Below are 24,711 nucleotides of genomic sequence, written 5' to 3' on the forward strand. Positions count from 1 at the left end.
ACATAAACATAGTCATTAATACACGAGGAGAGAAACCTTTGTTACGAAGACATGTCATTTTAAACACGAATTTAAATCTATATTGTCTTAGTTGTTGGGGGGGGGGGTTCACCATCCGGAGGTGGCTTCCCGCGCAGCTCCACTTCTAGGAATTGCAGGTTGCGATCTCTGCACAAATCTCTGCGTACTCCAGCTTGTCTGTCTTCAGACCGGACCGGCGGCTGGAGATCTCGTGTGCCCAGTTTCGGCAGGGAGCCCGGGGGTCCGGGAGGCCCGGGATGGTTCCAGAATTCATAGAAAGAGGGCAGGCAGGCCATCTTTGTAGAAGGCGTGAGCCTAGGTGCCCAGGGGTGGCGGCCATGATAGAACGCCGCGGCCCTGCCCCATGGCCCTGCCATGTCTGCTGCCCTGTTCGCAGTGGCCGAGCAGCGTGGAGGGATCACGCGTCCAGTGCCCTGCACCACGCGGTGGAGAGCCGGCTCCTGTGGGCTGGCCTCAGGCTCCAGCATGTTGGCATCGGGCTCCAGCATGTTGGCCTCAGGCTCCAGCATGTTGGCATCGGGCTCCAGCCAAGGAAGGAAGGAGGGAGGGAGGGAGGGAAGAAAGAAAGAAAGAAAGAAAGAAAGAAAGAAAGAAAGAAAGAAAGGAAAGAGAGTGGTGGGAGTAGATAGCATAATGGTTATGCAAACAGACTCTCATCCCTGAAGCTCCAAAGTCCCAGTTTTAATCTCCCATACCACCATAAGTGATGAGCAGTGCTCTGGTAGAAAAGAAAGGAAAAAAAGAAAGAAAGAAAGAGAGAGAGAGGGCAGTGGAACATTTGGTAGAGTGCACATGTTATAGTACACAAAGATCCAGTCCCCACCTGCAGGGGAAAAGTTCCACAAGCAGTGAAATAATGCTGCAGGTGTCTTTCTCTCTTCCTCTCCCTCTCCCTCTCCTTCTTTCCCCTCCCCATCTCCTCTTCCTTTTGATTTCTCTGTCTATCCAAAAATACATAAATTTAAGAAAGAAAAAGAAGTTATAAAAGAGGGTCCAAGTGATAACCCATCCAGTAGAGCACACACATTACCACAAGTGAGGACCTGGTTTCAAAGCCCCCACCCCTACCTTCACAGGGCAGACTTCATGAATGGTAGGGCAGTGGTGCAGGTGTCTCCTCTCTGTCTCTCTTACTTCCCTTCTCTAGCTCTATCTCTCACCTTCTAAAAATAAAGAAGACATGCCTAGCTGGCTAAGTGGAGTCACTATGCAGGCACCAACTCCAGTGATAACCTTGGTGGCCAAAAAAACAAGTAAATAAAAAGAAATACAAAAGAATATAAAAGTTTATCTGGAAGCATCAGAATTGTCCATGTGTGAGGTTCTAGCACTGGAATAAATACATAACTAATAAAATTAAAAAGTTGTAATCAAAGGGAGGTCAGGCACTGGCATACCTGGTTAAGTGCACATACTACTATGTATAAGGAACCATGCAGGGACCTGGGTTCGAGCACTGCTCCACACCTGCAGGCGGAACACTTCTCAAGCTGTGAAGCAGATCTGCAGGTGTCTCTTTGTCTCTCTCCCTACCTTACCTCCCCTGTCAATTTTTCTCTGTTCTATCAAATAAAATAGAGGGGGGGAAAAAAAAAGAAAGGTAAAAATGGCCACGAGGAGCAGTGGATTCATAGTGCCAGCACCCAGCCCCAGTGACTAGAAGCCAGAAAAAAAAAAGTTGTAATCAATTTACACTTGCAGCTAGAATGTTTTAAGATAACTAATATATTTATTTAAAAATATATATATATATATAAATATATAAATATATAAATATATATATATATATATATATATATATATATATATATAATATTATTTGTTTCACATGAGAAACAGAAAAAGAGAAGCCAGAGTACTACTCTGGTCTATGTGGCATCATGTACTGGGAGCTTCATGCATGCAAGTCCTGAGCTGTACCAGTTGAGCTATTTCTTCAGAACTGCAAGTGATAAATTTCTAGTAATAAAGATTGCATCAAGATGAAGAAAATGTTTAGATTTTCATTTGATTTCCCCAAGAGAAGTATAGCTATTCCTTCACTCCCACCCCTCCATTTCATTTTTGGTTGATTTAATTCTCTAGTTCTGCCCTTGACCTCAAATGATCAAGTGTTTGATTCTGTGATATTTATTTGTTTGTTTATTTATTTATTTTTAAATCCAGGATGTTGTTTTCCAGTGGCTCACAACAGAAGACATCCATCTAAACCAGATTGATGCAGAGGACCCAGAGGTAGGGGCTACAGATCATTAAAGCATCCAGACTCTGAGCAGTTAGCTGTTCATCTGGTTGAGTATACACGTTACTATGCAGGGACCTGGACTCAAACTCCCAGCCCCTATCCCCCAGCCCCCAGCCACTATCGGAAGAGAACATTCACAAGCGGAGAAGCAGTGTTCCAAGTGTTCCCCCGGCCTCTGCTTGTTCTATCTCCCACTGCCCTCTCAATTTTTCTCTGTCCTATCAAAAAAGGGGAAAAAAGGAAAAATATCGGCCAGGATCAATGGATTTGTCATGCGGGAACTGGTGATAACCTTGATGGGGGTAGATAGCATAATGGTTATGCGGAGACTCATGCAGGTCTCTTTCCCGCTTCATCTCTCTCTCTCCCCTCCTTTCCCTCTCCATTTCTCTGTGTCTAACCAGAATAAAGTAAATAAATGAAATGTGCTCTCTGACATAATATTTCAAAATTAGCATCATAGAGAAATGCTTCTTTCAAAATTATGAAGGTGCTGCCTGCCTACAGTACTGGATTTAAAAGCATGAGGTCCTAAGTTTAATCCCTGGCATTGCATGTACCAGAGTAATACTTTTCCTGCATTCTCATATGGTGCTGCTGCATTCTCATATGGTGCTGGGATTGAGTCCAGGTCATGTGCATGGCAAGGCACACACTTTGCCAGGTGAGTTGTCTTCCATCAGGACACTTGTGTCTGTCTTACAGATAAAGAAAGAGACATATATTCCTTTAGAAAGGATTAACTGGAAGTCGGGTGGTAGCACAGCGGGTTAAGTGCAGGTGGCACAAAGCGCAAGGACCAGTGTAAGGATCCCAGTTTGAGCCCCTGGCTCCCCACTTGCAGGGGAGTCACTTCACAGGTGGTGAAGCAGGTGTCTATCTTTCTCTCCCCCTCTCTGTCTTCCCCTCTTCTCTCCATTTCTCTGTCCTATCCAAAATGATGACATCATCAACAACAACAGTAATAACTACAACAATAAAACAAGGGCAACAAAAGGGAATAAATAAATATTTTTAAGAAAGGATTAACTAACGGTGCTGAGAAGTCGTACCTATTTCTGATGCTCCATCTTTTTTTTTTTTCTGTCTCTCTTGCCACTCTCATGTGCCAATGAGTAAATGAATCTTAAAGAAAAAGAGAAATATGAAGGATCTAAAAAGATTTTTCAGGAAGAAACTATAACTTTATTGCCTGTAGAAGTAGGAATCTTGGGGAGTTAGGCAGTAGTGCAGTGGGTTAAGCGCCCATGGCACAAAGCACAAGGACCAGCGGAAGGATCCCGGTTTGAGCTCTCAGGAGTCACTTCACAGGCAGTGAAGCAGGTCTGCGGGTGTCTATCTTTATCTCCCCCTCTCTGTCTTCCCCTCCTCTCTCCATTTCTCTCTGTCCTATCCAACAGCTACGACATCAATAATAACTACAACAATAAAAAAAAAGAAGTAGGAGTATTTTTTTTAATTTTTTATTTAAGAAAGGATTAATGAACAAAAACATAAGGTAGGAGGGGTACAACTCCACACAATTCCCACCACCCAATCTCCATAACCCACCCCCTCCCATGATAGCTTTCCCATTCTCTAGCCCTCTGGGAGCATGGACCCAGGGTCGTTGAGGGTTGCAGAAGGTAGAAGGTCTGGCTTCTGTAATTGCTTCCCCGCTGAACATGGGCATTGACTGGTCAGTCCATACTCCCAGTCTGCCTTTCTCTTTCCCTAGTAAGGTGTGTCTCTGGGGAAGCTGAGCTCCAGAACACATTGGTGGGGTCTTCAATCCAGGGAAGCCTGGCCAGCATCCTGGTGGCATCTGGAACCTGGTGATTGAAAAGAGAGTTAACATACGAAGCCAAACAATTTGTTGAGCAATCATGGATCCCAAGCTTGGAATAGTGGAGAGGAAGTGTTAGGGAGGTACTCACTGCAAACTCTAGTGTACTTCTGCTTTCAGGTATATATTTTGCAGTAGTTTATGGATACGTGTGAACATAAGCCTTCTCTCACAGAAACTGGTGTATATCTAGGTTATGGGACTTTGTTAGAAAGTGAACTACCTGAGATGAAATTAGAGTGTACTATAAAAGGAAAGGTCTCACCCGAGTAATGAAGCTGAAGGGTTGTCATTCCACACGTGAAGTCTCTGGACACAGTCTGAGGTGAAGCATGTTGAGGTGGCAATCGTTGCGTTGGTTAGGTTGTGATCGGCGGATGCAATATTATTTGGTTTGGATTGGGAGATGCATACGGGAAAGTGGGCCCTATCCAAGGGTTCCAGGACTGGGGGAAGTAGGGGCTCTATAGTGGAGAAGTGAGGTTCCTGCTGTCTTAGGGTTCAAAATGACAATGGGTAGTTAATGTTATCATCACATTATTTGGTAATTGGGTTAACTTTGAAAAGTCCTTTTGTTATGGTTTGCTGTACAGTATCCAGTATCTTGTATGTAGCTGTGCTATTGGATGCTTCTAATAGGAGTATTTTTTAAAAAATGAATCCACTGGTCCCAGTGCCCCTCGCTTTTTTTTGAAATTCTATTTTACTTGTCAGGACAGAGAGAAATTGACAGGGTAAGGTGAGATCAAGAGGGAAAAAGAAAGACATCTGTAGTCCTGCTTCACTGCTTGTAAAGCTTTCCTTATTGCAGGTGGGGAATGGGGGCTAGCACCCAGGTTCTTGTATATAGTAATATGTGCACTCACCCCGATGCACCATGACTGAGGCCCCCGAAGTAGCAGTCCTATGTTAACATTGGTAGAGGACCCATGTTCAAGCCTCAGGTTCCCACCTATAGGTTTTGCAGGTGATGAAGTAGGATTATAGGTCTCTCTCCTTCTCTCCACCTCTCCTCCTTTCTCCCCCTCTATAATTCACTACCAAAAAATTTTAAAAAGTAAGGGAAGAGAGAGAAAGAAAAAAAGAAGAAAGAAAAAGTGCAAGTTGTTGTGCAGGCTCCATCCCCCTGGTGGAAAAATAATTTCAGCAAACAGCTCACTTGGGTAGTGTGCTGCTTTGCCATATACACAGCTCAAATTTGAAAGAAATGTTGGTGCTATGGTCTCTTTCACTTTTTCTAACAAAAAGGCATTATAATATCAGTCAAAGGAAGGTGATAAAAACAGGGCTGGAATAGGAATCAATAACTTGTATTATAGGTCTCTCTCTAGCATTAGCCCTTCCTTGAATCTTATTCTTTTTTTTTTAATTTCTTTATTGGGGAATTAATGTTTTAAATTCAACAGTAAATACAATAGTTTGTACATGCATAACATTCCCCATTTTCCCATATAACAATACAACCACCACTAGGTCCTCTGTCATCCTTGTTGGACTTGTATTCTCCCCACCCACCCACCCACCCCAGAGGCTTTTACTTTGGTGTGATACACCAGTTCCATTTCAGGTGAATCTTATTCTTTTTTGCATTATTATTGTTATTATTATTATTATTTTAAATACTAGATCTAGGAGACACTAATACCTCAACGCAGTCTCATCAGATGATTATGAAACCTAAATTCATAAATTACTCCCTAAACTAAAAGAACTAAGATATACTACATGACTGTAAAGCTTTTAAAACTTTTATAATTATTGTTTACTATACACTGTATACTTCAACATAAATCATTTTACTTCATTCTGTCAGGGAAGTAGATAACTTTATTACCAATTTCCCCCTCTTTTTAGATACAGAGAGGCAGAGAGAGAGAGTGAAAGAGACCACAGCACTGAAGCTTCCTTCAATGCAGTGGGGACCAGACTTGAACTTGGATCAGGCAGAGCGCTATCCAAATGAGCTCTTACACTGACTCTTTTGTAAATGAGGAAACAAATTCTGCAAGATTTCTGTGTACTTATATAGCAAGCAGATACAGAGCCAGGACCCTAAGCCCAGGTTTAAGATCTAAACTTCTGTGATTAGAGATCAATTTTTGTTTTGTCAGAATGGATTTGAGGAGATAGGAAACGGGAGTCGGGCGGTAGCTCAGCGGGTTAAGTGCACATGGCGTGAAGTGCAAGGACCCGAGTAAGGATCCCAGTTCGAGCCCCGGCTCCCCACCTGAAGGGGGGTTGCTTCACAAATGGTGAAGCAGGTCTGCAGGTGTCTGTCTTTCTCTCCCCCTCTCTGTCCTCCCCTCCTCTCTCCATGTCTCTCTGTCCTATCTAACAATAGTAACAACAACAATAATAACTACAACAATAAAAACAACCAGGGCAACAAAAGGAAATAAATAAATATTAAATAAATAATAATAATAAAAAGCTAGGAGAGATGGCACCAGCATTAGTAGCACAATGGACTTTCATGCCTGACAAACCTGAGGTCCCAGGTTCAGTCTTAAGCACCACCATATGGTAGAGCTGAGCAGTGGTCTGATGAAAACAAAATAAAAACAAAGAAACAAACAAACAAAAAATTCAAGCACAAACAACTCAGTTTCAGATAATACCTGATGAAATAAAATATATATATATATGATAGCTCAGCAAAGAGCTGAAGTTTACTAATTTTAACTTCAAAATGTGTAAGGAAATCATGAAACCTAGTGGTTTGGGGGAGCACTCTTGTATTTCTTTCTGGACATCTGAAACTTTGATAGTTTGCTGAAGTGGGATTTTGTTGCAGGCCCCTGTGTAAAGGTGAGAATCAGCCTCAGGACCTTTAGGATTGCTGGGCCCTTTACTGATCCCTGCTGTATTCTGGCAGTGTACCCTTGCTATTTCTCCCACCTTCAATCCACTGTCCTGATAGAGGGTTGAAGCCTACAGTACAGCCAGATATTTCAGAAAAGGTCAGTTATTTGTGCCCCTCCCTTGTTTCTTGTCTTTAAATATATATTATTGGGAGGCTGGGTATAGGAATTAAAAACTAAAAGGACTTTGCAGGGTGTGGCTCAGCCCTGGTTTAAAACCATCAAGGTTTTTTACATAGCAGTACGGCAGTACCAAACAGTGTATTTTAGGTACGGCAAAATAAGCAGTTATCGGCAAGGGTTCAGAATAGGCCAGGCTCATGAGATGAGTTAATTACCAGATTTCATCTTCACATGTATACAAGTCCCAGGAGGAGCGGCCATGGCGGGGCGAGCATGTAGGAAAGCAGGCAGACAGGAGAACAGAATGCAGGAACTGAGAACCGAGAGCCTCTTCTGCCTGGCACACTCTTAAGTTCCATCCTGACATCAGCCCTATGCTAATTGCATCCAGTTTGTCAGGTGTTTGCTAATTACATCATAACAACTCGGGACATAGTGGTTATACAAAAAGTCTTTCATGTCTGAGGCACCAGTGGTCTCAGGTTCAGTCCCCACCATAAGTCAGAGCTGAGCCGTGCTCTGGTAAATACACACACAACCACCACCAACAAACATGATGGGGACCAGATGGTGGCATAATTGGTACAGCAAACACGTTACCATGGGTTCAGAACTCTGGTCCCCATCTACAAGAGTAGAAACTTTACAAGTAGTGGAGTAGTACTGCAGGTGTTTCTTCTCTCTCTCTCTCTCTCTGTTTAACCCTCTGTCAAAAAAAAAAACAAAAACTGCTGGGAACAGTTAAGTCATTGTGCAAGAGGCACCAAGCCCCAGTGATAGCCCTGGTAACAATAAATAAATAAACAACCAAGTATACAAATCAATGGATCAGGAATTTTTTGACCCTTGGGATTGAGGATGAGCTGAGAAGTGAGTCTTACTCAGTGCTCATCCACTTATCAAGAACTAGAACCAGAGAATATATTCACAGTATGCTGTAGGCAACTTCAAAGGACTGACTTTGGGGGGTTGTCAGGTGGTAATGCATCTGGTTGAGCACACATAATACAAAGCACAAGGACCCCCACAAGGATCCTGATTCTATCCCCTGGGTCCCCACCTGCAGGGAAGTTGCTTCAAAAATGATGAAGCAGGTCTGCAAGTGTCTTTCTCCCATCCAAGTACTAACCAGGCCCGACCCTGCTTATCTTCCAAGATCAGACAAGATCAGGCATGTTCAGGGTGTCTTTCTGTCTCTCTCCCTCTCTATCTTCGTCTCCCAATTAAATCTTCTAATTAAATCTTCTGTCTTATCCAATTAAAAAAAATAAATGAAAAGTGGCCGCCAGGAGCAGTTGATTCTTAGTGCAGGCAGCGAGTCCCAGCAATAATTCTGGAGGCAAAAACAAACAAACAAACAAAAAAAAAACAGAAGGCCTGACTTTGAAACTATTACTTGTTAGAAATCAAAGCTAAGGGCTGAGTGGTTGAGCGCATGTGTTACAATGCACAAGGACCCGGGTTGAGCCCCCGGTCCACACCTTCGGGGGGGAAAGCTTTGCAGGTGGTGAAGCAGTGCTGCAGGTGTCTCTCTGTCTCTCTCCCTCTCTGTAATTCCCTTCCCTCTTGATTTCTGGCTGTCTCTATCCAATAAATAAATATTTAAAAAATTAAACAAACAAACAAAAAAAGAAATCAAAGCTAAATGTAATTCATAGGGAAATTAGGAATACACTTCTTGGACCAAGAGAGATGACTCCCCCATAAGGGTGTGTGTCTTGCCATATATATGGCTCAGGAACCACTTGGTCTCCCATGGTAACACTTGGGGGAGCTCCAGTGCTGTGGTGTCTCTCTCTCTTGGCCTGGGAAAGTTAAAATTGTGCATGCATGAGGCCCCAGTTTTATACACACGCACTTGAGTAAATTTTTGTTGCCATCATGCATTTATTTTTGAATGTTTGAACAGATCATATAACTTGCAATTCAAAAGCATACAGGATGAATAGTTTTCCTTCTGCATTTGCCTCAACACTTCATCCCCCTCTCAGTTACAGCAATCTAGCACTATTCAACTCTGGCTTATGGTGGTACTGGGGGTTGACCTCAGAGCCTCAAGCATGAAAATCTTTTGTATAACCATTATGCAATCTCCCCAACCCAATCTACCATTTTCTTACATGTCCTTCCAAAGGTATTTTATACATATGTAAACAAATATGTACTCTCCATCCCTTGTCTTTACACAAATAGTACTACATACTACACGTACACACACGCACTGTCCAGCATCTTTTTTGAAATTACCAGTATATTTGGGTAAAGTTTTCCATATTTATACACAACAAACATTCTTTTGTTATTCTCAAGATTATATTCTCCACTGTTTATACTGTGGTATATTATGCCAGTCTCCTATTGATGATGGACATTTAGTCTTCTACTCTTGCTGACCAGTGGTGTATTATTGAGGGCTCTCAGCAATGGTGGAGGCGTGGCCTTGATTAAATATGAGGACTAGCATCTGGTATCCAAGAAGAGGGAATGTCTGTGTCAGGGTTTCAGGTGGCTTGTACTAGTAACAGCAATGTCTGTGGTCCAGATGATGATGGGTGGACAGATGCTGTAGTAGGAGCTTGAGACCTTCTTTTTAGATGTTCTCACTGAAAGTAAGGAAACCAGCTAAAATTAAGAAAGATAAAATAATTTTAGGTGGTTGATAAGATAAAAGGAGAATTACTAAGAAAATGGGGAAATGAATGGACTAGGTAATTATAGCACTCAAAATTAGTACTTAAGAAATTACAAGGAAGTGGGGGTCGGGTAGTAGAGCAGTGGGTTAAGCGCATGTGTTGTAAAGCACAAGGACCAGCTTAAGGATCTGGGTTCGAGCCCCCGGCTCCCCGCATGCAGGGGAGTCGTTTCACAGGCGGTGAAGCAGGTCATCAGGTGTCTGTCTTTCTCTCCTCCTTTCTGCCTTCCCCTCCTCTCTCCATTTCTCTCTGTCCTATCCAACAACAAATGACATCATCAACAACAACAATAATAACCACAACAAGGCTACAACAACAAGGGCATCAAAAGGGGAGGGGGTAAATGGCCTCTAGGAGCAGTGGATTCATGGTGCAGGCACTGAGCCCCAGCAATAACCCTGGAGGCAAAAAAGAAAAGAAAAGAAATTACAAGGAAGTATGAAACTATAAATTATAATCTTATAATCTTGTAACAAACTATTAATGACAATTAAAAAAAAAAAGGAGACCTGTAAATATGGTCATATGGTCGTTTGTTTCTCTAGATGGGTACCAGCATGAGTAATTAGAGGTGAATTTACCCGGCATTGGGGTTTAGCCAAGTGACGTTTGGTCCTCTTTTCACATTATTTTACATTTAGCCCTCATTCATCATAAACTTTGAAATCTTTGGGTAAAAGAACTTAAATATTATATATCGGGAATCGGGTGGTAGCACAGCGGGTTAAGCACAGGTGGTACAAAGCGCAAGGACCGTTCAAGCCCCCCTGCTCCCCACCTGCAGGGGAGTCGCTTCACAAGTGGTGAAGCAGGTCTGCAGGTGTCTTTCTCTCCCTCTGTCTTTCCCTCCTCTCTCCATTTCTCTCTGTCCTATCCAACAATAACGACATCAATAATAACTACAACAACAAAACAATAAGGGCAACAAAAGGGAATAAATAAATACTTAAAAAAAGATTATATATCAAGATCTGAGATTCTGGAGTCTTCACAGATTAAATCTTTTCTGCTATGCTAAAACACAATGTCTTGTGGCTTTCAGATTTCCGACTACATGATGCTGCCCGACACGGCCACCCTGTCAGAGCGGCTTCGAGTGTGTCTCCAGGAGGGCGACGAGAACCCACGGGACTTCACCACCCTCTTTGACTTGTCCATTTACCAGCTGGACACAACCTCCCTCCCCAAAGTCATCAAGTTAGTACCTGGAGCTGCCTGAACTACTCCAGATATTCCTCTCAGAGTGTTTGGTTTTAAAACATGAACCTAGAGATGGGAGTTAAGGCTAAGGCAAATGCAGTGTGCAAAACACATTCTCACACCTGTCTTCTCAGCAGAGGCAGTTGGGGTCTTGGGGTGGGGCTTGATGCAGACGAGATTGCCAGCAGTGATCAGCCCCTGTTGTGTCCCAGGCTCTGTATGAGCTACAGAACAAGTGACTACTTGTTCCGGTTTGCCTAGGACTTTTCTGTTTGTTTGTTTGTTTTTTTTCAAGAGTGTCCCACAGCCGAGGAACCCCTCAGTAAACTGACATGATTAGTTACCCTACAGGCACCCCATGTTATAACACAGTAGTCTTCTGAGTTACCTACCATTTCTGCAGATGGGGAAGCTTGACATTTAGGGAAGATAAGCTGTTCTCCCAGGGTGAGAACAGGCATGTAAACAGGCATGAAGGACTTCCTTTTCTCTTTCTTCTTTCTCTCTTTCTTTTCTTTATTTCTTCCTCCTCCTTTCTTGTTTTAATTAAATAATTTATTTACTTATTAGATAGAGAAAGAGAGAAATTGAGAGGGAAGGGGAAGATAGAAAAAGACAGAGACACCTGCAGTACCACTTCACTACCATAAAGCTTTCCCTCTGCAGGTGGGGACCGGGATTTGAACCTGGGTTCTTATGCATTGTAGTATGTTTGCTTAACCAGGTATACCACCACCCAGCCTTCTGGGCTTTCAAACCAGAGAAGAGCTTTGCCCTGATATTGTTTTGATACTGTTTTTGATCTCTGATAGCAACAGGGACCCACGTTTTAAAATATTTTGAGTCTGCCACAGAATCTGCATCTTGATGATCCTGAGACTGAGAGCTTGACCATAGTTGACAGATTAACTTCCAGTAGCTATATGTACAAGTCCAACAAATGCTTACAGAGCTCCTTCTGTGCCAAGCACTATGCCTAAAGTTTATGGATTTATGTAAGAGAAAGAAGATGTGATGCAAGGTTTATTATTATATTAATGTGAAATATAAAACTAGAGACCACGGGAATAATGAAGGAATAGATTGAGTGAGGCAAGCAAAGGAAGGTTTTATGAAAGGGGGTCCTTTTAACTAGCATTGACTATTTCAGTAAACCTTTCTTGGGCACTTTGTGTCTGCTTGGCACTGTGCTGGTGCTAAGCGGGAGGGGTGAGCAGAACTGCAGGAGACAACTAGGGTTGGTGGGAGAGCATTCTGCAGCAAGGTCTCTGTAGGAGCAGTGCCCTAGACTTTATTTATTACCTTTATTTATTTATTGGATAGAGACGATCAGAAATTGGGCAGTGGAGATAGCATAATAGTTATGCAAACACTCTCATCCCTGAGGCTCCCAGATCCCAGGTTTGATCCCCTGTACCATATCACCATAAACCAGAGCGGATCAGTGCACTGGTTAAACAAAAAGAAGAAGGAGAAGGAGAAGAGAGTGAGTCAGAAATTGAGAGGGAAGAGGGAGATAGGGAGGAAGAGAGACAGACACCTGCAGCCCTGCTTCACCACTTGTAGTGCTTTCCCCTACAGGTGGGGACGGGGACTTGAAGCTGGGTCCTTGTGCATTGTGAAGTATGTGCTCAACCAGGTGTGCCACCACTGGGCCCAAACCCTAGACTTTGACATAGGCAGTGTGTCTAGGTAAGGAAATGTATTTCTAAATTGCCCACTGAACTGCATTTACCCTTGACTTCTAACAAGGCCTACTTAGTCATGGTTTAAAAATCTGAATATTATTCTGCATTCTCTGATTGTAGCACTTGAAGAGACATGCCTGAGTATTACAAAAATAAGTCATGACAAACAGCATGCAGCCAGGGCAAGGGTCAGATTGTAAATGGAATGCCAGTAAAAGCTTTTAGAGCAGAAACAGGATAAAATCTGTTTTTACTAGACCTAGTCAGCACTGGCTGCTCTGCTGATCTGTGAAAGTCCACAGCACCCCCTTTCCTGTTGCTCTTGCTTTGCCTCTGCGTGAAGAATAGTTACATATCGTCCTCTCTTCCCTCCTTGAAGCTTTTCCAACCAGCTGCTCATCCTGCTCCTTCCTCCTTCCTGAACTGATGTGTTCTTCTTAAATGTTGTTTCTTAGGTTTACGTACTTAGGAGAAGAGAGAGAGAGAGAAAGAAAGAGAGAGAGAAAATACAAACCAAAGCATTACTCTAACATATGCAGTACTAGGAATCAGATTCTGCAGCTCACTATGCAAGTCCTCTTGCATATCTCCCTCTACCACAGAGCCACCTCCTAATTTGATTTTCTCTTAATACCTGTTAACACCTGGTATTTCAGCTCAGGAGGTGGCACAAAAGAAAAGGCATTGTGTTAGATCCCTAGAATCGCATGTGCCAGAGGGGTATTCTTTTTTTTAAAAAAAAAATTATTCCCTTTTGTTGCCCTTGTTTTATTGTTGTTATTATTGTTGTCATTGTTGTTGGATAGGACAGAGAGAAATGGAGAGAGGAGGAGAGAAAGATAGATACCTGTAGACCTGCTTCACCGCTTGTGAAGCGACTCCCCTGCAGGTGGGGAGCCGGGGCTTGAACCAGGATCCTTACAGTGGTCCTTGCGCTTTGTGCCACATGCGCTTAACCCGCTGCACTACAGCCCGACTCCCCCGAGGGGTATTCTTCCTGCTTTCTTTCCCTTGTAAATATTGAAAAACAAACAAACTTGGGGAGTGGGCAGGTGGTAGCGTACCTGGTTGAGTGCACATGTTACCCTGTGTAGGGATCTGGGTTCAAGCCCCCAAACCCCACCTGCAAGGGGAAAGCTTCGCAAGTGTTAAAGAAGTGCTACAGGTGTGTTTCTTTCTCCCTAACTCTCCCTTCCATCTTGCTTTGTCTCTACCTAATAAATAAGTAAAACATTAAAAAAAATACCTATCACCTTCACTTTTGGTCTCCACTTCTCTCATACTTCTCTCCTCCACTGGAATATATGTTTCACAAGAGGCTGCTTTGATTGCTTTTTCACTGCTGTACACTTCTGTGTATAAAATTGCTTGGCACATAGTAAATTATTCAACAAGTAGTTGTTAAAGGAATGAGCACATACAAGTATGTATCACAGATATCTGTTCAGTTCCCAGAAAGAAACTTCAGAGTTAACTTCTGTCTCATGAAGGTAAAATCAAATAAGGAAACGCAGTGAGTTATAGGAAGCATAGTGTTGACCAGGGGAAAATAGAAGACCTATTTAGGAGAAGCTGATAATGAAACTTGAAATTTCCCTCTCAGTTCTCAGTGAAATCATATGATATGGTAGGGAAGGTGCATGAAAGGATTGTACAGTGGTCCAGGAAGTGGCACAGTGGATAAAGCATCGGACTCTCAAGCATGAGGTCCTGAGTTCAATCCCCAGCAGCACATGTACCAGAGCGATGTCTGGTTTTTTCTCTCTCTCCTCCTATCTTTCTCATTAATAAATAAAATCTTTTTTTAAAAAAAAAGTTCCTTAATTTTAAAAAAGTAAAGAAAGGATTGTACTAAGTGTAACTTTGTCTTCCTACAAAGGTGCTGAGTAGGCAGATCTGATGGGAAAGGGCTGTGATCATTTAGACACACTTTGCTGCAGTGTCTCATCTTGTGTTTGATTAACAACACAGGGCTCATGAACAGCTAAATGTGAAACATGAACCTCTCCAGCTTATCCAACCTCAGTTTGAGACACCTCTGCCAGCCCTTCAGCCAGCGGTGAGTAGGTGTGTGGAGGGAACCCCAGGACAGAACCCCACTGTTTGCCGTTGTTGCCCCTCAGCTGGCCCTTCGATATGCCATTTGTAGTTTTCTTTTTCTTCCTCAGACTCTAAACCGGCCCAGACACCAAAGCTATTAATATTTTGTAGGGATTTCTATATGGTTTAATTCCCGGCTGAGAAATCAAAGACACAAACTTTTCTGGCTAATAAACATTTTCCATCTTGTCAAGTTGGAGGGCATATATGTAAGCATTCCTGTCAACATTGATAGTTAAACATTTATTATCACATCACTGGCTCAAACTTAAAAAGATCTTCAAGTTCAGCATTTTCTAAATCTGTTTCTCTTAATTTTTTTCTAAAGACTTGGGGCCACATTATAGGCAAACTGCAGGATTTGCATGTTTGAGGCTCTAAGTTTGATCCCTAGCATCACATATGTCAAACTGGAACTCTGCTCTCTTTTAATAAAAAAAAAGGGGGGACCTGGGTGGTAGCACAGTGGGTTAAGTACACAGGGCGTAAAGCACAAGGACTGGTATAAGGATCTCAGTTCGAGCTCCTGGCTCCCCACCTGCAGGGGGTCACTTCATAGGTGGTAAAGCAGGTCTGCAGGTGTCTATCTTTCTCTCCCCCCGTCTTTCCATCCTTGAGAGAAAAATTGAGAGATTTTTCTGTCCTATCCAACAACGATGACAGCAATAACAACAACAATAAGGGCAACAAAAGGGAAAAAATAGCCTCCAGGAGCAGTACATTCGTAGTGCATGCACTGAGCCCCAGCAATAACCCTGGAGGCAAAAAAAAAGAGGGGGGTGTTGGGCGGTAGTACAGCAGGCTAAGGGCACATGGCACAAAGTGCAACGACCAAGTGCAAGGATCCCAGTTCAAGCCCCCGGCTCCCCACCTGCAGGGAGTTGTTTCACAAATGGTGAAGCAGGTATGCAGGTGTCTATCTTTCTTTCCCCCTCTGTCTTCCTCTCCTCTCTCCATTTCTCTCTGTCCTATCCAATAACAACTGCATCAGTAACAATAATAATAACCACAACAATGATAAAACAAGGGCAACAAAAAGGGGGAAAAAATAGCCTCCAGTAGCAGCGGATTCCTGGTGCAGGCACTGAGCCCCAGAAATTCCAGAAACCCTGGAATAAAAAAAAAAAATCTTAAAAACAACAATAGCAAAAGAACTGGTGATTAAATGGAAAAAAAGTTTTACGGTCAGATTTTCAGCACAAACTTCACAAACTCCAAGTGTTTGGGGCCTGGAATATTGTACAGTAGATAAAGTATTGGACTCAAGCCTGAAGCTCTAAGTTCAAGCCCTGGTACTGGATGTGCTAGAGTGATGCGGGTCCCCCCCCCCCCAATAAGAAATAAATCTTTAAAAAAAAAAATCCCACACACTTGGAATTTTTGTGTTTGTTGTTTAGGGTTTTGCTTATTTGTGTTTTGTTTTTTGCCTCCAGGGTTATTGCTGGGGCTCAGTGCCTGCACTATGAATCCCAGTGCTCCTGGAAGCCATTTTTTTATTGGATAGGACAGAGAGAAATTGAGAGAGAAGGGGGAGATAGAGAGGGAGGGAGAAAGACAGACACCTGCAGACCTGTTTCACTGCTTGTGAAGTGACCCCCCTGCAGGTGGGGAGCCCGGGGCTCAAACCAGGATTTTTGCACTGGGCCTTGAGCTTCATTCTATGTGTGCTTACTGCCCAACCCTCTGGAGTTTCTTTTAAGAATTTTTTTTTTTATTATTTTATAGGACAGATAGAAATTCAGAGGGGAGGAGGAGATAGGGCGAGAGATAGAGAGACACATGCAACATTACCATTTGTGAAGCTTCCCCCCTAAAGGTGGGGACTAGGGCCTTGAACCTGGGTCCTTGCACAAGGTAACCAGAGGTGACACTGCCCAGCCCCTTATAAACATGCCCTTATACAAGTCAAAGCACTGGTGTACCATCTTGGTGTAGTTAAAGCTGGTTCAGCCTGCTCTCCCAGTGGGTATTCATCTTGCTCCATCTAAGTCTAATGGGGTTAGTGCAGAAGGAGATGAGTGTTGGGAAGTAGAGAGTGATTCATCCAGAGAAGGGCTGAGCTGGCGTCTCATTTCCTTGTATCTTACCACTATCAGTTATGGCTTTGGATATTCTTTTTCACGAAAGACACTGTCTCCTTTTAGGTTTTCCCTCCCAGTTTCAGGGAGTTACCACCTCCTCCTCTGGAGCTGTTTGACTTAGATGAAACGTTCTCCTCTGAAAAGGCACGACTTGCCCAGATTACCAACAAGTGTAAGTGTGGCCCATTTCTTCTTTTGTTTGTTTTGTGTGAATGTTTATTTTAATCATAAAGTTCTGGGATCTGTCATGAAAAAGCTTAGAGTTTGTTTAGGGAGGACAAGATAGGAACATGAGCATAAAATTGCAAAGTGATGTCAATAGTTTCTCTCAACTGTAGTTATTCCAGGAAGCTAGCAGAGCAATATGTCGCCAAACAGAAGTGCAGGTCTCAGCATTGATTCCTGTAGGTTCTTAGTTCTGACTTCTTGAATGACCACAGGGTGGGTGTTGACCTTGGCTGCCACTTCGCAAGTCTAGATCACAGTCAGAGGAACAGTTAAACACAAAATTCAGTCGGGGCCAAAAGAATCAGAATGTTCAAACAGGAAGTGTGACCACTTGATATGTGCATGAAGAAATGAGATAGGTCCCAAGACACACAGCTGCATGGCGAGGGGTATCCCTAATGCCGGGCCTGAGCCCTGCCGCCAGCATAGCAAACAGGCCTGCTCACATGAGCACAGAGGCATAAATTAACCACCTGTCTGAGGCAGTATCCAACCTGGGAATCTGACCTAAGGAAATAAATGAAGGTACACATAGTACTACTACATTACCTATCTTTTTTATTTTTTATTTATTTATTTGTTCATTTATTATTGGATAGAGACAGAGAGAAATTGAGAAGCAAAGGGGAGGTAGAGAGGGAGAGAGACAGAGAGACACCTGCAGCCCTGCTTCATTACTTGTGAAGCTTTCCCCCTGCTGGCGGGAACCAGGGGGTTGAACCTTGGTCCTTGTGCACTATAATGTGTGCACTTAACCAGGTGCACTATTATCTATGGCCCCCATTATCTGTCTTTTTAATATAATTAATTAATTTTTTGCCACCAAGGTTATTGCTGGGGCTTAGTGAACCTACCACTCCTAGCCACCTTGTTTTGACAGACAGAAATAGGGGGAGGAGAGCCATCTACAGCCTTGTTCTACCACTCTTGAAGTTTACCTCCTTGTAGGTGGAGATGTATGAGGGGCTTGACCCTGTGTCCTTATGCCTGGTAGCATGTACACTCTACAGGGGTGCACCATCTCACAGTCCCCCATTTATTTATTTTATTGTTATTTTTCTTTTTACTGCCAGGGCTTTGCTGAGGTTTTCATGCCTTTGTGATTCTATTACTCCTGGCAGACTTTTTTCTTTTTTTCTAGATATAGGATGAGATAAAGGGAAAGAGAGACAGAGAAGAAACACCACAACACCCCTCTACCACTTGTGAAGCTTCCCCTTTGCATAGTGCTCCTTGTGCATGGCAACAAATACTCTTATCTCTCAGCTCCTACATTATTCAAAATAATAATAGTAATAATAATAATAATAATAAATTGGGGACAGAAGGTGGAAGAGCAAAATAGCTCACCTGGATAGTGTGCCTGCTTTGCCATACATGCAACCCAGGTTCAAGCCTGTCCCTTCCACACTGGAAGAAGTGTTGGTGATGTAGTGTTCCTCCCTGTCCCATGTCTTTCTCTTGCTATATGAAAAAGCCCAGAGCAGTAAAGTTCCAAAGATGACAAAAAATAAATAATTAATCCATAAATTTAAGTAAAATAGGCCAAAGAGAGAACTCACTATGTAATAGGAGTGCCACTGCACTAGTGGGAGTTCCATGACTGTGATGTCTTTATTTCTCTTTCTCTTTCAATCTATCCCTCTTTCTGAATAAAAGAATGAAAAAAGCCAGTCCAGTAGCAACAAAACTATGTATTCATGATGCCCTAATAAAAACAAAAAATAGGGGCTGGGGAGATAGCAAACACCTTCAAAGCCTGAGGCTCTGAGACCCCAAGTTCAATCCCCAGCACCACCATAAGCCAGAACTGAGCAGTGCTCTGGTCTCTTTCAGTCTCTTTCCCTCTGTATTTACTTTTTCTCATTAAAATAAAGTACATTAAAATATTTTTTAAATAATAATAAAATAAATTAAAACAAAAAATAAATAAAATTGAGCATAGTCGGAGGCCGGGCAGTAGTATCACAGTGGGTTAAGAGCACATGGTGTAAGGCGCAAGGACCAGCATAAGGATCTGGGTTCGAGCCCCTGGCTCCTCACCTGCAGGAAGGGTCGCTTTGCAAGCAGTGAAACAGGTCTGCAGTGTTTATCTCCCCCCCCCACCCCCACCCCCACCCCCACCCCCCATCTTCCCTTCCTCCCTCCACTTCTCTCTGTCCTATCCAGCAACAATGACAACAATAATAATAGCAGCAACAATGATGAACAAGGGCAGCAAAGGAGAAAAAAGTGGCCTCCAGGAGCAGTGGATTCATGGTATAGGCACTGAGCCCCAGCAATAACCCTGGAGGCAAAAAAAATTGAGGATAGCCTTAGTGTCTATTCAGTCACTGTGTGGTCATAATAGAAGAAACGAATAGAATTTTGTTTTAAGATTCATTTATTGGGGGTGGAGGGGTAGATAACATAATGGTCATGCAAAGAGACTCTTGTGCCTGAGGCTCTGAAGTCCCAGGTTCAATCCCCCACACCACCATAAGCCAGAACTAATCAATGCTCTGGTAAAGAAAAAATAAATAAATAAAAAGTGGGGCCTAGGAGATGGCTCGGTGGTACAATGTGTGTAAACCTCTGGTGTTTATCTTCTGCACAGCTTAAAATGCAAAATAAAATTGAAAAAAAAGATAAGATATTATAGTTTATTGTGAAAAGAATAACAGCCACTCATCTCCAGTAGAGGGCTTCTGGGAATAGCGTCACAGATAGATTGTTGGAGGAACTACGGGTGATGATTTTTTAAATTTCCTTTCTTTGTGTGTGTGTGTGTGTGTGTGTGTGTGTGTGTGTGTGTGTGTGTAAGAGGCAAGAGAACTGGGTTGGGGGTATAGCATAATGGTTATGCAAAGAGACTTTCATGCCTGAGGCTCTCAAGTCCCAGGTTCAATCCCCCACACCACCATAAGCCAGAGCTGAGCAGTGCTCTGGTAAAAAAAAAAAAAGAAAGAAAGAAGGGAAGAAAGAAAGAAAGGAAAGAAGAGAAAAGAAAAGAAAAAAGAAAAGAGGCAAGACAAGCAGAGCACCACTCTGGCACATTGCAAGGCTGGGGCTCAAACTCCAGACTGCAAGGTCATAAATATGGAGCTGTAGTCACTGTGTCACCACCAGAGCTGTGAGTGTTGCTACTGTAATAGCTGTTTAAGATAACCATGTGCTATTCTCATAGTACTTCCTGTTATATTCAGAGGATGGTGATTTGATTTCCTACTAGTTGCTTCTATTTGTAATGTAAGAACGCTAGACCTGGGACAAAGAAAGTCAGTAGCAGTCCAGCTCGATTCTAATTAAAAGTGCTGCATTTTTGTCCTAAATTATCAAAACGGTGTTATCAGATATCACTATAGTTTGAGACTATTGAAATCACTTGGTCACACTATCCTATGAAGAGGTGAGTGATCTGAGAGAGCTGGTGGGGGATATGTAAATCATAGCAAGTGTGGACTTGGGAAGGTGAATCTGAGTTTACTGTCCTCAGGTACTGAAGAAGACCTGGAATTTTATGTCAGGAAGTGTGGTGGAATCCTTGGAGTAACCAGTAAATTACCAAAGGACCAACAAGATGCAAAACATATCCTTGAGCACATCTTCTTCCAAGTGGTGGAGTTCAAGAAATTGAACCAGGTACAAAACCTAAAAGGGCCACTGAAGCAGGCAGCCCTTTGAGTGATGGTATCATTTACAAAATGGATTTTGATGTTTTGTGCCATTCATTCACTCACTCACTCTGTGAGTCTTTATCAAGTGGATGGACAAAACAATGAGTTTCCCTAGCTGCAGGATTAAGTAAACAGGAAACATATAACTAAACCATATAGTATGTTAGGAGATAGGAAGTGCTGTGAGAGCTGCTGGCACAGTGGATAAAGTGTTGGATTCTCAAGAGTGAGAAGACAGTAAGTGCTATAATATATAATAAAGGGAAAAAAGTGGTCTGGGAGGTGGTGCATTAGATAAAGCATTTGACTCTCAAGCATGAGGTCCTGAGTTCAATCCCCAGCAGCACATGTACCAGAGTGATGTCTGGTTCTTTCTCTCTCATCCTATCTTTCTCATTACTAAATGAATAAAAAAATAAAAATAAAAAAAAAGAGTCCACTTAAGAGGGATCAAGTGTGATAAGTGTAACAGTATTGAGTAGGGTAGTTTCGCTACAAAAGCTGCTAAGGGGCTGAGACAGCATAATTGTTATGCAAAAATACTTTCATGCCTTAGGCACCAAAGGTCCCAGGTTCATTCCCCAGCACCACCATAAGCCAGAGCTGAGCAGTGTTCCAGTCTCTGTGTGTATCTTTCTCTCTGTATCTCTCTCATTAACAAATAAATAACAATTATATGTGTGTATATATATATTATTTTTAAAGGTGATAGTGGAGCAGACTTTAAATTGTTGAGGGATTTAGTCATGCACTTTTTTTTTCTATCCCCTGGCAATATTTCTAAAACTAAACGCCCAACGTCTCCAAATGGGCATTTATGTAGTACCAGTATGAGTATAACTAGTCCTGCTTTTGGGGGGAAGTGGGGGGTGGGGGGTTGTTATCACTGCTCCAGGCCTTTTTTTTTTAATTATCTTTATTTATTTACTAGATAGAGACTGATAGAAATTGAGGGGGGGGGTGATAGGGAGAGAAACAAGAGAGATGCCTGCAGCTGTACTTCACCACTCACAAAGCTTTCCCCCTTCAGTTGGGGACTGGGGGCTCGAACCCTGGTCCTTGTGCATTGTAACATTTGTGCTCAACCAGGTATGCCACCATCCCCCCCCCCACTTTTTTTTTTTTTTTTTAGATAGAATGAAAGACTTCAAAAAACTGAAGCTTTCTTCAGTGTGGTATAGGCCAGGCTTGAATCTGAGTTTGCTGCATTACAGAACATTACATAGCACTGCAGACACCTGTCTTGGTGAGATGAGAAATTGTACCCATGTGTTAACAACTGTTCTGTAAACCATTAGCCTCCCAATAAGAAAAAGGAAAGGCAAAGAAAAAAGCAAATGCATTATCCAAGTGAGTTAGTTACCTTAGCGGCCCTGGAGTTTGTTAATATTATCCAAAAATGATAAAATATATCTATACTTTTGCCCTAGCAGTTGATTTTCAGAATTAAGTCTTAAGGGTCACTGATAAAGGCAAAAAAAAAAAAAAGTTTACCAGTAGAAGACTGGTATTTATTTTTTACCAGAGCACTGCTCAGCTCTGGTTTATGATTGAAGAGGGGTGCTGCTAAACCTGGGACTTTGGAGCCTCAGGCATGACAGTCTGCTTTGGTTATCTATTAAAAACTTAAAGGCTTAAGAAAGTTGAAGGACTTGGGAAGAAATGATGCCAGTATAAAGAGATTCCTTTTTTTCTTTAATATATAGATGTTTAGTGCTTTCAGATATTGAGTGGAAAGACTGGTTAGGATCTGAATATCTACCAGCATCTTCTCTGGGTATTCACAGTTTGCCTCACAGTATGCCAGTCACAGTGGTAGAGATCAAGGCTATTGTTAGTAGTCAACAGGAAGAATGCAGCTATTGCTATCTGAGAATTTCTGAGCTGTGTGCAGTGGGGAAAGCAGTAACATAGAGGAGATAATAAATACAGTGCTCAGAGACAGGTGCCATGAAGGGAACCCAGAGGAGAGATAACTGTTATAAAACTGCTCAGCCTGCAATGTGGGTTGGAGGCTCAGATAGGTTCTCAACAGTACTTATATCAATGTAGGTAGAGGCAGCTGTCAAGGCCAAGGTAAGAAGTTTGCTGTGTGCATCTGTGCCATCAGCTGAATGTGTTTTTATTATTCATAATGTCTCATCCTATTAAATGAAAGGTTGATCCTTGGGTGGAATTTAGCCTACAAGCCAGAGATTACTTTAATGATCATTTAGAATCTCTTAATGAAAGCCTCAAATACCATAATTCACATTTTAGACTTTGTACTAAAATAGTAAATTTCTTTGTCTTGTTCTTTCATCCAGGAGCATGACATTGATACAAGTGAAGCAGCATTCCAGAACAACTTCTGAAGACAATGCCTCCTGATGTATTCCAAAACTCCATTCTGAATTGTTCTGTAACTCCTTACCAAAACTGTCTACATATTATTTTCTGTATGAGCTGTGGAAGGTCGATGCACTTTCCAGTTGTACCCAGAGAGGTATATTTCTAATTCACAAGATCTTTTTGTAAGATATGTTCCATTTTTTAAAAAATTAAATCTGATTGAATCTGTAATTTTATAATATACAAGCCTTTTGGTGAGGTCTTTTCTTTCACCTCCAGTTACAAATTTGAGTAGTCTCTTTTATCTAAGGTCTATAATTCTCAAGATTGTTATGAATCATTCCGAGCTTTTGAGCAAGCTCAGAAGGATCCAAAACAAACTTACCCATTCATTCTGTTTGCCCTATGAAACCTAATGAAAAAAAGAAAACCGGGAGTCGGGCTGTAGCGCAGCGGGTTAAGCGCAGGTGGCGCAAAGCACAAGGACCGGCATAAGGATCCCAGTTCGAACCCGGGCTCCCCACCTGCAGAGGAGTTGCTTCACAGGCGGTGAAGCAGGTCTGCAGGTGTCTGTCTTTCTCTCCTCCTCTCTGTCTTCCCCCTCCTCTCTCCATTTCTCTCTGTCCTATCCAACAACGACAACAACAATAATAACTACAATAAAACAACAAGGGCAACAAAAGGGAATAAATAAATAAAATAAATAAATAAAAAATAAAACCATTGACACTGTCTTTGTTTTAAAGTAGTTTATTTTTTTTAAAAAAATATTTATTTTCCTTTTTTGTTGCCTTTGTTTTTATCATTGTTGTGGTTGTTTATTTATTCCTTTTTGTTGCCCTTGGAGAGAGCCGGGGCGAGAAAGACACCTGCAGACCTGCTTCACCACCTTTGAATTGACTACCCTACAGAGGAGGAGCCGGGGCTCGAACCAGGATCCTTACGTTGGTCCTTGGGCCACGTGCGCTTAACCCACTGCACTACCGCTGGACTCCCCCATTGTCATGGTTATTATTGTTATTGATGTTGTTGTTGCCAGATAGGACAGAGAGAATTGGAGAAAGGAGGGGAAGACAGAGATAGGGAGAGAAAGATAGACACCTGCAGACCTGCTTCACTGCCAGTGAAGTGACTCCCCTACAGTTGGGGAGCCGGGGGCTTGAACCGGATCTTTATGCCAGTCCTCAAGTTTCACACCATGTGCGCTTAACCCACTGCACTACAGCCCGACCCCCGACACTATCTATAGATCACTCAACCCCTTCACATCCCAGTTGCCCACAGGACACCATACTCTCCCTAGGGCTCCTAAAGCACTCAATTCTATCATTCTGAGTTGTAATCCAGGTGTAAAATGTAATCATCTGTCCTAAAGATAGTGGGAGATACTACCTGCTAGAACAGGACACCTGATGTGGAAATGGACAGTAATATGGATATACTTGGAACCAGCCATGAGGAGGCCTGAGAGGGTGAGGGGAAGAGGCAACAAATCCCCCCTAAAACAGAACCAGCCTTGGAAGTTTACTTATCAGTGGTGTCACACACGAGAGCCAGACCTGTCTGGGAGGTCGCAATGTGGATAAAGTGTTGGACTTTCAAGCACAAGGTCCTCAGTTCTGTCATCTACTGAATGTG

At 42.5% G+C, this 24,711-nt stretch overlaps 1 protein-coding gene across 5 annotated transcripts in view; it reads left to right on the plus strand.

Moving 5' to 3' along the window:
- Positions 1-23,319, plus strand: part of IFT52 (intraflagellar transport 52) — a 53,129-nt gene extending 29,810 nt beyond the window's left edge. For all 5 annotated transcript variants that reach the window (XM_007535266.3, XM_060190335.1, XM_060190327.1 and 2 more), the window contains 6 exons: positions 2,209-2,277; positions 10,832-10,986; positions 14,649-14,736; positions 16,922-17,030; positions 20,562-20,707; positions 23,049-23,319. In XM_007535266.3, coding sequence (XP_007535328.1) covers positions 2,209-2,277; positions 10,832-10,986; positions 14,649-14,736; positions 16,922-17,030; positions 20,562-20,707; positions 23,049-23,096 — 615 coding nt within the window. In that variant the 3' untranslated portion in view covers positions 23,097-23,319. The remainder of the gene's footprint in view (positions 1-2,208; positions 2,278-10,831; positions 10,987-14,648; positions 14,737-16,921; positions 17,031-20,561; positions 20,708-23,048) is intronic.
- The last annotated feature ends 1,392 nt before the right edge of the window (positions 23,320-24,711 follow it).

Source organism: Erinaceus europaeus, chromosome 1 (genome assembly GCF_950295315.1).
Source record: "Erinaceus europaeus chromosome 1, mEriEur2.1, whole genome shotgun sequence".
Taxonomy (NCBI): domain Eukaryota; kingdom Metazoa; phylum Chordata; class Mammalia; order Eulipotyphla; family Erinaceidae; genus Erinaceus; species Erinaceus europaeus.